At 36.9% G+C, this 14,843-nt stretch overlaps 1 protein-coding gene across 1 annotated transcript in view; it reads right to left on the bottom strand.

Annotated features, from left to right (window-relative positions):
* The window catches only part of TIAM2 (TIAM Rac1 associated GEF 2), a 153,816-nt gene that overhangs the window by 16,325 nt on the left and 122,648 nt on the right, over window positions 1-14,843 (bottom strand). Inside the window, exons 13-14 of the mRNA XM_044675470.1 lie at window positions 7,606-7,791; window positions 2,984-3,052 (exon numbers count right to left, since the gene is read on the bottom strand). Of these exons, the coding sequence (XP_044531405.1) occupies window positions 2,984-3,052; window positions 7,606-7,791 (255 nt within the window). The remainder of the gene's footprint in view (window positions 1-2,983; window positions 3,053-7,605; window positions 7,792-14,843) is intronic.

Here is a 14,843-nt window from a genome sequence, read left to right as displayed (position 1 = left end):
CGAGCTATATCCTGGCATCCAAAGCAAAAAGTTTATTTTATAAAACATAGTTAATAAATGATAAATATAAATTATATTTTAATAAATACTGCAAAGGACACCTTAATACAGATGCCACCAAATGAATGGCTGACAATCCAAATCTGAGTTAAAATGTTTTAGAGGTGTCCGTAATGAAATGATTTGTTCAAAAGAAAGTTTTGTAGGCCAACACCAACCTTTGCGTTCCAAATGTATACATATCAAATCATTTTAAAAAACTGGGAAGAAAATGCAAGATGACGTCTTTCTTAACAGGCAAGCCAGCAGAGCTGAAGCAAGAAGGCAATTAAATGGAGAGATAAGAGGCAGTGTGAGCCAGAGAAACCAAACCACCAGCTCCCCTTAGATCCTAATGGAGACAGCACAAGACCCTGGGGAACAGTAGCGCCTGCCAAGCTAGGCGACCAGCTTCCAGCCTAGCTCCAACACATCAGTATGGAGAGGTGGTCCAACGTCCTCATCAGCACTAACAACAACAGCTGACCGACAGCCACCATCAGACTGAAAGCTGCAGGAGCCTGGGGAGTGGTCGCCTTTGTTCTTGTGGAGGAGTCGGTCACCCCACCATCTAGCAACCAACTGCCCCAAACAGGGTAAGCCAGCCAGCCTAGCAGAAGAAACAGCAGGGTACCCTGAAGGAGAGAGGAGGCAGCATCTACCAAGCAAACCAACCCAGCAAGCCCCTCTCTGACCATCATTTCCCCCTCAGATAGAGGGAAGAGCCCAGGAGCCTGAAGCCAAGAACTATGAGAACCCATCACAAGATCCGCAGCCCTGACCTCGGCTTTCATCTTAGGAAACATCCTCTGTGGAGACACCACCTAGAAAACACTCCTAGGGATGCTACCAAAGTCCTAAATCAGCTTGTTCATTTACATTATTCATCAGACTTGGCTCCAATGACTTTTTTTTTGCTTTTAAACCCTTACCTTCTGTCTTGGACTCAATATTGGGTATTGGCTCCAAGGCAGAAGAGTGGTAAGGGCTAGGCAGTGGAGGTCAAGTGACTTGCCCAGGGTCACACAGCTAGGAACTGTCTGAGGCCAAATTTGAACCTAGGATCTCCCATCTCTGGACCTGGTTCTCAATCCACTGAGCCACCCAACTGCCCCACCACCACCACCCAAGGCATACATTTTAGAGGTGGAAAATTGAGACCACAGAGTAGCTTGTTGCTGTTATGGAATTTTTTCAGTAATGTTTGACTCTTCATGACCTCATTTGGGGTTTTCTTAGCAAAGATACTAGAGGGGGTTGATATTTCCTTTTCCAGCATATTTTGCAGATGAGGAAACTGAGACAAACAGGGGTAAGTCATTTGCCTAAGGTGATACAGCTAGTAAGTGTCTGAGACCAGATTTGAATTTATGAAGATGTGTCCTAACTCTAGACCTGGCATTCTATCTTCTGTGTTACCAATTACCCCAGGATTCATATTAAAAAAGCTTCTCTCCTTTTCCATATCAAACTTCTGGAAAATATATTATATATTTATATTTCTACTCCATAACTATCTGAAGTCTGGCTTTCACCAATAATTCTACTAAAATTATTTTCTTGAAAGTTATTGGTTTTTTTCTCTTTAGATTTTGGCTTCTTTTTCCTCTCCCCAGCTTTTGACAGAGTTCATAAAGCCCTGTTTTTCTTGATATTCTCTTCTTCCTTGGTTTTCAAGATGCTCAATTCCCCTGTGTCTCCCAACTCTGACAGCTGCTCACTATTATATATTATATTATTATAATGGAAATGACATTCGTGAAGAAGCATCAACATCTCTTTGCCATTCCATCTTAAGGACTGTGGGACTTTTTCATCTGACTTGTGGCTGAATCTATATGTGATTATCTCTGATCAATTGATCAGTAAATATTTAAGCACCTAATACAAAAGCCGGGCACTGTGCTAAGCAATGGTGACACAAAAGGGGGCAAAATATTGTCACAGCCCTCTAAGAGCTTACAATCTACATGCACACAGATATATACAGAGGAAGCTATATAAGGGATAGATAAAATAATGAACAGAGGGGAAGGTGCCAAAATTAAAAGAGTTAGCAAAGGGTTCCTGTATCCTTTTTAGAATGTGACTCCTTAAGAGCTGGGACTCTTTTTTTCTATTTTTCATGCCAATGCTTAGCATAGGGCTCTGTATATGATAAGTTCTAGATAAATGCTTTATTCACTCATTCAAATATGATTAAGAGTAAAATTCTTCACCAAATATGACTAAATATGAAAAGGGATAACAAGAAGTAAAATAGATGATTCTGATGAAAAGAAATTTAAAAGCCTTAAAACTGTTGAAAGCAAATGAGCAAAGGGGTATTTAGGGGGCTCTGGGGATAGAGAGCCAGATCAGGAGAAGGGAGGACCTGAGTTCAAATCTGACCTTAAACACTTCTTAGCTTTGTGTCTCTGGACAAGCCACTTCATCCCAATTGCCTGGCCATTACCACTCTTCTACTTTGGGAACCATACTTGTTATTGATTCTAAGACAGAATATAAGGGTCATGTAGAAGCATTTGTAATTTCATCACTGTGTTCACTGACAAACACAAAATTTACATTAGTAAAAATGGGAAGTGTGGGTGAAAAATGACCACAATCCATTTTTTTCTCATTTCAAATGAGATAACATCTATGTATATATGCACATAAAATTTCTATTTCATCCCATGCCTGTTCCTAACAGGGTATAGTTTGTCCTCTACTTTCCAAACTCCAACTTCTTACCAGCAACCCCTTTGCCCTTAGGGTAGATGCTACACATGAGCAGAGATCCAAGACTCTCTTCACTAGAAGTTCTGTAGAGGCTTCCAATTTTAAAATCTATTTGGTGGCTCCTCTGATAAATATTTTTTTCTGGGATTAAATTTAATAGAAAGTCAGGGGTGATGACTTTGTTGTGATACCATAGATAAACAATAGAAGGATTTCTTACCTCATCTTGGGTAAGAAACGTCTCATTCTGAAGTGGTTCTAAGTATAATTCAAAAAGGCAGGTCAGATCCTGAAAGACACAAAAACAAAAAACCATGTGTTGTTATCTACACCACAAAAACAAACCAGAAAACTCAAAGTAAGGTACTAGACAACTCCCATGGTTCCCATGGGAATCCTCTTTGAGATTTATTTTGGACTATTTTCATTAGGAAATGTTAGGTTTGTACCCTTTTATATTTCTTGACATTAAAATGTAATTGTTACTTCTCATCCACCTGATAAAAAATATGGCCAACTGGTCAATTGTCTTGCATTCAAATTTTTCTTGATTGGGTTGCTCAATTAGGTTTATTGTTTACACAAATATTATCTCTGTTTACACTAATCAAACAGCACTTTGGAGGAGCAAATTCTAAATCCAAAGCAACTACTTCATTTAGAGAAAGTATGAGCCAGCAAGTTAATTAGCTTGCCCAGAGAAATGTCTACTGGGGTTTCTTAACCTGATATCCATCAATTTGTTTGTTGTTGTTTTTAAATATTTTGATAACTATTTAAATATGATTTGTTTATATTTATAATTCTATTATAAAGCATCTGAACAGTACAGTGGGAAGTGTGGAGTAAGGATGGTTTGAGTTCAAATCCAGCCTCAGACCTTATTAATTATATGACTCTGAACAAGTCACTTAATTGCTGTCTGCCTCAGTTTTCCTAACCACAAAATGGGGATAATAATAGCACCTACATCACAGAGTCATTTTGAAGATCAAATGAGATATTTGTAAAGCATTTAACACCGTACCTAGTGTTTACTGCTGTTTAATATGTTTGTTTCCTCCTTTCTTTCCTTCCTACATATGTATTTTGTTTTATACATTTAAAACTTTATTCTGACAAGGGAAAGCTTCTCTAGACTGCCAAATAGGTACTTGAAACAAAAGTGTTTAAGAACTATTGGTCTGAAGTAACTACCATTACTTTCTCTGATAGCCAGCTCAGTATTTTATCAGTAAGAGTTAACTGAGGCCCAGCAAAGGGGGTGGGAAAGTGGAAAGAATGGGGAAGCAGGACAATGGGGTTAATATTGTGGTTTCATTTCTGAAAAAAAAATATAAATGTCCTCAAACACTTGAGAGACATCCATATCCGAACATAAATAAAATCTCCAGACAAGAGGAAAAAAAATTTTGGATTATCTAACATTTGAAACCTCATATAAGTGATCTAACAGTGTGAAGTACATTATATAAAGACTATTTTAAATAAAAGAAAGCAAAATCATGACAATTCAAGATTAGAATGAAACTTCAATTTCTTAATAACATTATTCATAAATAGAGTGTATGTACAGTCTGAGACTACACACAGCTAAAAAAAGATGAGGCTTATCAATGCCAGGTTAACCACAAGGCATCATGATGATTAATTTTAACAAAATATTAAGAGCCAGAAGGGTAGAAACCACATTTTACTTCAGATGATCTTAGGGAACATTACTTTCAAGAATTCTTAATTTGGGTCCATGAACTTTTAAAAAATGTTTTCATAACTATAATTTAATATAGTTGGTTTTCCTTCATAATCTTATGTATTTTTATTTATTCATTTGAAAACATCGTTCTGTGGAGTCCGTAAGCTTCACCCAATTGCCAGAAGGGGTGATCACTCAAAAAAAGGTTAAGATTCCCTGATCTCATGTAATTCTCTTATTTTATATATGAAGAAACTGAGTCTAAGTAAGGTAAAATAACTGTTAGAACTATAGTAACAACTATCTATGGTCAGGATCAGAAAATATTAGAGAAGGGAACTAAATAAGTACTAGATCTGTGATTGACAAAAGGAACCCCCTGATGAAAAAATTCCCTAGACCAATGCAGGTCAGTATCTTCTCTGAAATTTATAACCTTATATTATTGTTCATTGTTAGACATTTCATCAAAAATATTCAACACCAGTATAAATAACGAAATTTGTTAGTAACTTCATATTTAAATGAATTAATCATACACCATAAGACTATTTCAGTCTTTCCCTTTACTTTCCCTATAGGATTTTTTTTTCTTTTCATTCTCATTCACTTTCCTGCATATTCTTCTAATTCACCTCCTTCCCATGTTCACATCTTAGAGTAGCAAGTGTATTCCAGAGTGGGATGCTCTGGAGAAAAGTGACATAGCAAAGTCACAAGCTCATGATTCTGGAAATGGCACAACTGCTCCAAATAATGAGTATTTGACTCAGCTGGGTCAAATCAAACATCCTTGGCAACAACTTAAATCTCTACATTAAATATAGGCATAGAAAAAAGATGCCAAAATTGTCAGAAGGTAGTAAGGGGTAAATCCCAGGGGGTACCAGGTGGTTTGGTATTTTGCCAGGAGAGAAAGGCCTTTTCATGAGCGGTGTTTCTCAGGAAGAGTAATTACTCTCCACCAGGCAGAGATTCCACCACAGGGTTATGGCAGAGTTCTAGCACACTTGAGTCCCTGAGAAAATGGAATGGTGAAATGTCTTGCAGACAGAGGTGGGGAGATGAGTCTCTTTTTGTGATCTTCCCCTGCCAGGGGGCATCACACCTCAGGATAGTCAAGGTGTCCTTGGCTGTTTCAGTGAAACAACCAGCTCATGCTTCATCTATGTATCTCCCATAGGGCTGGCACAACATAACAGCTGTTTAATGAATGCTTACTGAATTAAATTTGTTGAAGTACAGAAATTAGTATAGCAATGTTGTCTAGTAGTCAAAGAGTTAGGAATCTTGGGATTTATTTTCATATTTGCTATCCACCTTGAAGAGGCCTCTTGAGCAACTTATTCAAACTCAATGGGGGTTAAGTGACTTGCTCAGGGTCACATAGCTAGGAAGTGTATGAGGTCAGATTTGAACCTAAGACCTCCCCTCTCTAGGTCTGGCTCTCAATCCACTGAGCTACCCAGCTGTCCCCCATGATTATATTCTTCTAGCAACTGCCTTTCTCAGCATATATCTGCTTTAGGTCTGAAACTATTTTTTTCCAAGTTCTGTCCAACACATCTAAGCTTTGGCTCATCTGTGTAGGTGCTATAAGTGGCATCTTTCTTTAAATTTTTTTTATTTTCATAATATTTTTCCATGTTTACATATTTTATTTTCTTCCCTCCCCTTTTCCATCCCCACCTCACAGATCCAATAAACACGTCCACTGGGTTAAACAAATGTTATCACTTATTGCTATTTCCATATTATTCATTTTTGCAATAGAGCAATCTTTTAAAGCCAAAATCCCAAATCATATATCCATATAAACAAATGATAAGTCATTTGTTTTTCTTCTGTTTCTATTCCCACAGTTCTTTCTCTCAAATTAGAGAGCATTCTTTTCCATAAGTCCCTTGGGATTGTCTAGTGTTAGCAAAGTCCATTACATTTTATTGTTCCACAATGTTTCACTTTCTATGTTTAATGTTCTCTTGGTTCTGCTCATTTCATTCTGCATCAGTTCATGTAGGTTCTTCCAGTTCCTATTGTAATATGGAAACGCATACTGCCATATTTTCCTCCAGTTCATCAATCCTTAGAGAACAGTAATATTCTATCACCATCAGATACCAAAATTTGTTCAGCCATTCCCCAAACAAGGGAAACCCTCTCATTTTCTCTTTTTTGCCACTATAAAGAGTATGGCTATAAATATTTTTGTACAAACATTTTTCCTTATTATCTCTTTAGAGTATAAACCTAGTAGGGGTGTTTCTGGATCAAAGGGTATGCATTCTTTTATAGCCCTTTGAACATAATTGGAAATTGCCTTCCAGAATGATTGGATCAATTCACAACTCCACTAGCAATGCACTAGTGTCCCAATTTTGCCACATTCTCTCTAACATTTATTATTTTTCTTTTACTGTCATATTGGCCAATCTGCTGGATGTGAGGTGGTAACCTCAGCATTGTTTTGATTCACATTTTTCTAATTATGAGAAATTTATAACACTTTTGTGCTTATAGGTAGTTTTTGATTTTTTAATCTGAAAAATCACCTATTTATGTCTCTTAAACATTTGTCAACTGAGGAATGGCTTGATTTTTTTGTATAATTGACTTAGCTCCTATAAGTGGTATATTAAGCTCTGGCATCTACCTGTAGAGTATAAAATTCTTGAAGACAGGAACTACTTCCTTTTTGTCTATTATTGTTAGTACCTAGTTCAATGCCTGGCACAGAAATAAGCACTTAAATACTGGTGGAATTTAACTGAATTGAATTGAATACTATATTTCTTTATACTGAAAGTTTGTTAACTGCCCACAATCAGGTAAAACTTAACCAAACCAATATTGGTGTCTCCCTTGTTACTGTTCACAAAAGATATTCTATTACATTTGTCTCCATGGTTTAAATTTTTATAATTACCTTGGTGACCAAGAGAGACATGATAACTTTTCCTCCTCTGAGTTACTGTGCTTTTTTTTCATTTCTGGTTTTCCCTTTTCTTGATTTGCCATAATCTCAAGCAAAAGACATCAATTTCATGATTAGGAACATAGTAGACAAATCTTGTGAACATGCCTACAAAAATCACAGGCCTCACAAGCAAATAAGCCCATACTCCCAGAGGTTTATTTTCTCCTACCTTGACATAGGACTTCTCTGTGTCCATGAGCTCCTGGATAACTTTTCTCAGTCGATCTGCATCAGAGAGGTGTCGAGCCAATGGCCTTGGGGGTGGCTCCTGTGCCTCTTTGGGTCCTTCCATGCTATCTGTGCTTGGCTGAACCTCGTTAAAGCTCCTACACAGTGCAGCAATTTGTTCAGCACTCTGAGGAATAATGAGAAATGGAAAAAATGAAAGCTATTTCCTTCCATTATCACCTCTCTCCACTAAAGACAGAAAATAAAAGTGATCACGATTTGCCAACAGAGTCCTTCACAAGAAAGAATTACCTGACATGACAGCTCATATTTCTGCAACATGTTAACCAAGCATTTTCTCCAAAATGGCACTGTAAGTTAGGCTATACAAGCATCATTATCCTTATTCTCAAACAGATTTGGAGGTCAAATGATTCCATATTGGCACAGCTAGCCAGTGGAAAAGATAGGATTTGAAACAAGGTCTTCTGACTTCAAGTCCAGCCTACTTTTCTTCCTCCCCTCCCCAACCCCAGCCCCCCCACCCATGTTAAACCCTTATCTTCTCTCTTAGAATCAATGCAAGTATTCTGCCATGCAACTGGGGCTAAGTGACTTGTCCAGAGTCACAAGACAAGGAAGGATCTGATCCCACCTAAGTGCTCCATCTGGCCTCCTTTTCAGTACTCTCAACCATGGACCATCATTGATGGTCAATTGATCACATCACCTTTTATCACCAAGTATCACCAAGTACTGTTTATAACTGTGCTTTCAATTTTCCATATACATGTTATCATTAAACCTACAGAGGAGAGATAAGGGTTGGGTATGGGAAATGGGAGTGGGATGCAGAGTCTATACTCCATCTGTCATAAACCAGCCCCTTGGGAACAAATATTTGCAGAGATTTCTAAAATGATAGAGACAGACAGATGTTGAATTCCATCTATATCCAAATGCAAGTAAGAAAAAAGTGAGAGTACTTAGTACATATTCTGTGCGTAATTTAATCAAAGATAAAGTCTAATTACTGTGTGATGGCACTACTCAGCAACTTCCCTAACTCTTTGGTTGAAAAGAATCCTTTGGCATGAAGGTCAAAATGGGAGCCAGATGGAATCCTAGATATTCCAGATGTTCAATAGAACCTATCCAGAAAGTAACTCCCTAGCCCTGCTCCCAAAGCCCTAAATCTTCCCAACTCCCCCATTTCTGTTGAAAACAGAAAACACCTCCCAGGTGTTTTCCTCAACAGCCCTCCTCTCTAATCACTGACAAATACTGTGCCATGTCTCTTACACCTGGTCAGTCTCTCGCCTCAAACAACCACTACCTTAATTCAGGCCTTAATCACTATTACCTGTTACCTAAATTATTGTAACAGTCTCCTCATGGGTCTCTCTACCTCAAGTCTGTCCTCACTCTAGTTCATCCTACAGAGCATGACCAAAGTAATTTTCTATAAGAGTACATCTGCCTATATCACTCCTACTCAGCCAATTCCAGTAGCTTCCTATTGCCTCTAGGAGAAATTTCATTCATTCATTCATTCATTCATTCATTCATTCATTCATTCATTCATTTATATTTTTAGGTGTATATGCAGACATATATGTAAATTTATATATATATATACATATATACACACATATATATGTAGTATTGAGAAAGGGAGTATATATATATATATATTTCTTTATATATAAATAACCCCACCTCAGTACTAGTGTCCTACTTTGTATTTTATGATTTCATATATTTCTATTCACTTTATGTCTATGTTAGATCATTTATATTTGTACTTGCTATTTCTCCATTAAATGGGAAGCTCCTTGTTAACAGAGGTTGTCCTGCTCTTTATACCTTTAACCCCCGGCTCTAGCATGATGCCTGGCAGGTAGAAAGCACTTGAGAGATGCTTGTTGATCAATGTGTTACATTCTGTTAGCTCAAAGGCAAGCTTGACTCGAGTCTAAAACCTCCTATGTGACAAGAGCCACAGAACTTGTGGGGACAATGAGGTTGGAACTGGAGAGTTTTCGGGTCTGCTTGGCTTCCTAAGTGTGAGTCCTATTTGGCATCCAAATTCCCAGTATCATTTTTATTAGATGTCAGGTGGCAATCCCACCAGGGCACAGAGAGAGATTGTGGAGTTCACTTCTCTTTCTTTATCAAATTCAGACTTAAGCACAATGTGATGAAGCCTCTTGAGAGTACAGCCAGTTCATCTGCATAGCCTTGCCTGCTTGGCTGAGAACTTTCAAACCAAGGCATCTGAGTGCCTGGTTCAGGACAGACTGCAGTTTCACTGTGAGGAACTTCTGTGAGACCATATATCACTTGTTCACTTTTAACTTCTTTCCTAACTAACTTTAAAGCAAAATTTGTTTTTCTTCAGCTTTTTGTCAACTTGCCAAACAAACTGCACTCAAGTTATTTTTTAATCAATACCTTTGGTCTTAATATCACCCCTATTTCTCAATATGTCTTTCTTCCTTTCTGCCACCCCAAATCCTGTAAGAGGAAAAAAAAGCAATTCATCCAAAAAAAGAATTGACACATCCACCAAGTATGACAGTACTATTGTTTTCCCCATTCTTCATCCTCTCCACCTCTGCAAAAAAGGGAAGAAAGTGCATTCTTGTATTACTTCTTTGGAGCTAAGAGTGATCATTATAATTATACAGCACTCTGTTTCAGTCTCTTTTTTTTTCTTTCCTCTTCTATTATTGTATTTATCCATTCTTTCTTAAAGGCAGAATTTCAGCTTTGATCATTTTTCTTTGTAGTTTTTTTTTTTTTTTTTAACATTTGGTTTGCTGACTTTGCAAAACGGAAAAGCAAGACAAAATTGTGAAGGATGTTAGTTGACCTTAGGACCCTAAGGTCTTTCTATATAAACACTAACAGACAAAGGTAAAAGATCTTCAAAGAAAAACACTACAAAGATGGAAAAATGAAGCAGTTACCCCACTGAACTCTACCAACATTCCTCTCTAAACAACTTAAAAATAACACCTCAAATCAAATTTTGGAACAGCAAAGCCAACATAAGATTGGGATAAGACATCTTTCCAGCTATAAAAACTTAGGAAATCAGTAAAAGAAGTCTGTGACATGTAGTTGTCACTCCAGAAATGCTAAGGAGGTCAGATAACTCATCTGAAAGCAATTACAGGGATCCCTTTGCTGGCAATGATTGGCAACTCTCCTGCTCACACATAGTTCTGGGGCATAGTTCTAGGGAAAAGAGGAGCTTGGCTACCTGAAAACTATGATCAAAGAGCCTAGAAATCATATTTCAAGAAAATATCAGGGAAAACTTCCCCAATAGCTTAGATTCAAAGGACAAAAAGAAAACAGAAAGAATCCACCAATCACTTCTTCTACCCAGAAAAACTGAGTATAATCCTTCCAAGGAAAAATGAATATTTAACAAAATGGAGGATTTCAAACATTCCTGATGAAAGAAACAGAGCCGAATACAAAATTTGACTTTTAAATACAAGACTCAAGAGAAACATTAAAAGGTAAACATGAAAAAGTAATCATAAGGGACTCTGGGAAGTTAAACTGATAGGTAACTCTAAAGAACTTTGTCATTATTAGGGCAGTTAAAAATTTATATAGGCAGAGGATATAGGTGTGAATAAATAGATTACATTGGAATGATCTCCCAAAAAAAAAAAAATGGAGGAGGAAAGAGGGATGCACTGAGAAGAAAGAGGGAGAGGTAGAATGGGGAAAATGTTCTCACATAAAAGAGGCACACGAGGAAGAAATTTGACAATCAGGGGGAAATAGGGGTAGAGGCACTGGGCAGTGCTCGAACTTCACTCTCATCAGAATTGGATCATAGAAGAATATATATGTGTGTGTGTGTGTGTGTGTGTGTGTGTGTGTGTGTGTGTGTGTGTATTTATATACATAAACACCCACATGGAATATAACTTATCTCATAGGGAAATTGGAGGAAAAGTAAATAAAAGAAGGAGGGGAGGGTGAAGGGAGACAGTGGTAAGAAGCAAAATACTTTTAAAGAGGAACAAGATAAAAGAAGAGAGAGGAAGATGCAGAAGAATAATGTATAGGGAGAAATACACCATAAGCATAACTGTGAATGAGAATGGGATAAATTTACCCATAAAATATAAGCAGATAGAAGGATGGATTAGAAACCAGAATCCTACAACATGTTGTTTACAAGAGATACACTTGAAATAGAAAGACACAAATAGAATTAAAATAAAGGGCTGGATCTGAATCTATTATGCATCAGCTGAAATAAAAAAGGCAATAACAGCAATCATGATCTCAGACAAAGCAAAAGCAAAAACAGACCTAATTAAAAGATTTAATCAGAGAAAGTACATTATGCTCAAAGGTACCACTGACAATGAATATAAAAAATATTTTTGTAAGTTTTTCTGATAAAGATCTCATTTCTCAAATATATGTTGAGTATAAAATTATATCAAATTTATAAAAATAAGAGTCATTACCCAATTGATAAATGATTACAGTATCTAAACAGGCAGTTTTTAGAAGAAGAAATGAAAACTATCTTTAGTCATGTGAAAGAAATGCTCTGATTCATTATTGACATAAGAATCACAAATAGAAACATTTCTGGCATACCACTTCACACCAATCAGAAATGACAAATGCTGTATGGAGTGATGGAAATATAGATACACTAATGCACTGCTGGTGGAGTAATGAATTGGTTCAATCATTCTAGAGAAAATTTGGAACTATGCCCAAAGGGCCATAACACTGTACATGACCCAGAAACACCACTATTGCATCTCTATCCCAAAGAAATAAAAGAAAAAGAACAGGACCCATATGTACAAAAATGTTTATAGCAGTTCTTTTGTGGGTGGCAATTGGAAATTGTCAATTAGAGAATAACTGAATAAATTGTGAACTATGACCATGATAGAGATCTATTATGTTAAGAAAGGACAAGTGGGGTGGTTTTCAGAGAAAACTATATGAATTGATACAAAGCAAAGTGAGAACCAGATCATTGTACACAGAAACAGCAATGTTGTTATGATAATCAATTGTGACAGAGTTGGCTAATGTGATTTAATACAATGATCCAAGATCATTGCGAAGGACTCCTGATGAAAAAAAATGCTATCCCCCTTCAGAGAAAGAACTGATAAACTCAGTGCAAACTGAACTATAATTTTCTCACTTCATTTTTCTTGCTTTTTTAAAAAAATGGCTAATAAGAAAATGAGCTTTGTATGATTTTACATGTATAATGGCTATCATTTTACTTGCCTTCTCAGTTCACATGGGAGGGTATGAGAAAGAGAGGGAAAGAATTAAGAATTCAAAATTTACCAAAAAAAAAAAAAAAGCAATGTTAAAAATAAATGAAAATGTCAAAAAACTAAAAGAGACAAGAAAAGAAAAACATTGCATTGACATAATATGCTTGTTCATCTGTAAACATTATATGACTATACTCTGTCTCTCTGACTATAGTTTCTTCAGTGCAAAAATTCTTAAAGTCAACCCTTCAACTCATGAAGCATTTATTAATTATCTACCGGATGGCTAGTACTGGGCTCAGTACTGTGGTATATATAAAAGAGGCAACTGACCTCAAAGACTAAAACTAATAAAGCAAATATACCAGATATTTAAAACAATTTGAATACAATACAGTTATTTAGAGACATGCACAAGACCAGTGGTAAGATTAATTATGTAAATAAGAATTTTGAGAATGAAAACAATACTTTGGTTAAGTAGAATTGGGGTATTCAAAATGGGGCTGTAGCATAAATAAAGGTTCAGGGACAGTAATGTGTATATGTATTTTTATGAAACGGCAAAAAGAACCGACTGCAAAAGAACAGCTGAGCTGAAGAGTATTCTTCAAATGCAGAGAGAATTCCCAAATCTGTAATTCAATTCAGTAAGCATTCAGGAAGCAAACCCTTCCCTTCTGTCTTAGAATCAATACTAAAATTAGTTCCAAGGCAGGAGGCTGGTAAGAGGTTGGAAGCTGGAGTTAAGTGACTTGCTCAGGGTCACACAGCTAAGAGGTGTGTGAGGCCATTTTTTAAAACTGGAACTTCTGTCTCTAGACCTGGCACTCTTTCCCCTGAGCCACCTAGCTGACCTTCAGTAGCATTTATTAAGAACCTTTTATGTGTTAGGCTCTAGGGATAGAAAGATGTTTGTTATCATTAGGGAGATCATATTCTACTAGGAGGGGCAACTTTTACAGAACTAGAAACAAAAAATTTATACAAATGATTTCAGGAAATGGAGAGTGAGAACCAGTAGTGATTACAGACTTAAAAATGGCCTCAAATAACATTTAGTATTTGAGTGGAGCCAGGGATACCAAGAGAGGAGACGGGAGAATTCCATGTATAGGGAACAAATTGTGCAAAGTCATGGAGATGGGGAATAAAATGCTACATACTGGGAATGGCAAGAAGGCCAGTTTGGCTCTGTGTTTGTGTGTAACTAATGAGCATCAAATCTGGAAATGTAATACTTGTGACTGTAGGAACATCATATCAGTTTTAGAATGTTCATCCTTTAAAAAATGTTTGGACATAAACTTTGGTTCTGAAGTTAAAGCTTCAATCAAAACTTCAGCTAAAGAAATTCACAATAATATAATATGCTTCTAATTCAGAACATTCATTTGAAAAGCAATGATTAACCATGTGCTGAATGCAGAGCTTGGTTGGACACAATGGGACAGATACAGAATTTTTTGCTACTCTTGAAAGCTTAAAGTCAAAGAACCTTAACAGTTGCCAAATGGGGTAAAAATGAATCTCCAACGTGGCACTGAAACTGCCAGCTTTAATCAAAAGAGAGCCAATTGTTCTTGACTTTAGCTGCAAGGAGAACAGCTTGGAAAGCCCAGTTCTTGGCCATATGTGTCCAGAGAAATTTATTTCTCTATGAACCTCACAGGAAGAGTAAAAGCAGGTGCAGGTCATTCTCAAGATGATGAAATGCCTGGGCAGAATGCACGTCCTGGGCCCCGAGAGGAGTTCAGGGTTAGGTTATCAACACCAGACATGTTTCAGGGTCATGTGGAACCCCTTGAGGACTTCATGCTACTTCCTAAGTGGATTCAGGTACTCTGTAGGTTCTCCTCCTTCCCAGACACTAACATAAAGAAATACTAATCAGAAAGGTACTCCTCCAACTCGGCTGCATCCTGATGAAAAGATACCTTTTTACTAT

This window comes from Gracilinanus agilis, chromosome 4, assembly GCF_016433145.1.
Source record: "Gracilinanus agilis isolate LMUSP501 chromosome 4, AgileGrace, whole genome shotgun sequence".
In the NCBI taxonomy this organism is placed as follows: domain Eukaryota; kingdom Metazoa; phylum Chordata; class Mammalia; order Didelphimorphia; family Didelphidae; genus Gracilinanus; species Gracilinanus agilis.
Note: the sequence above shows the minus strand (reverse complement) of the source record. Positions and strands in the feature narration are given on the sequence as shown.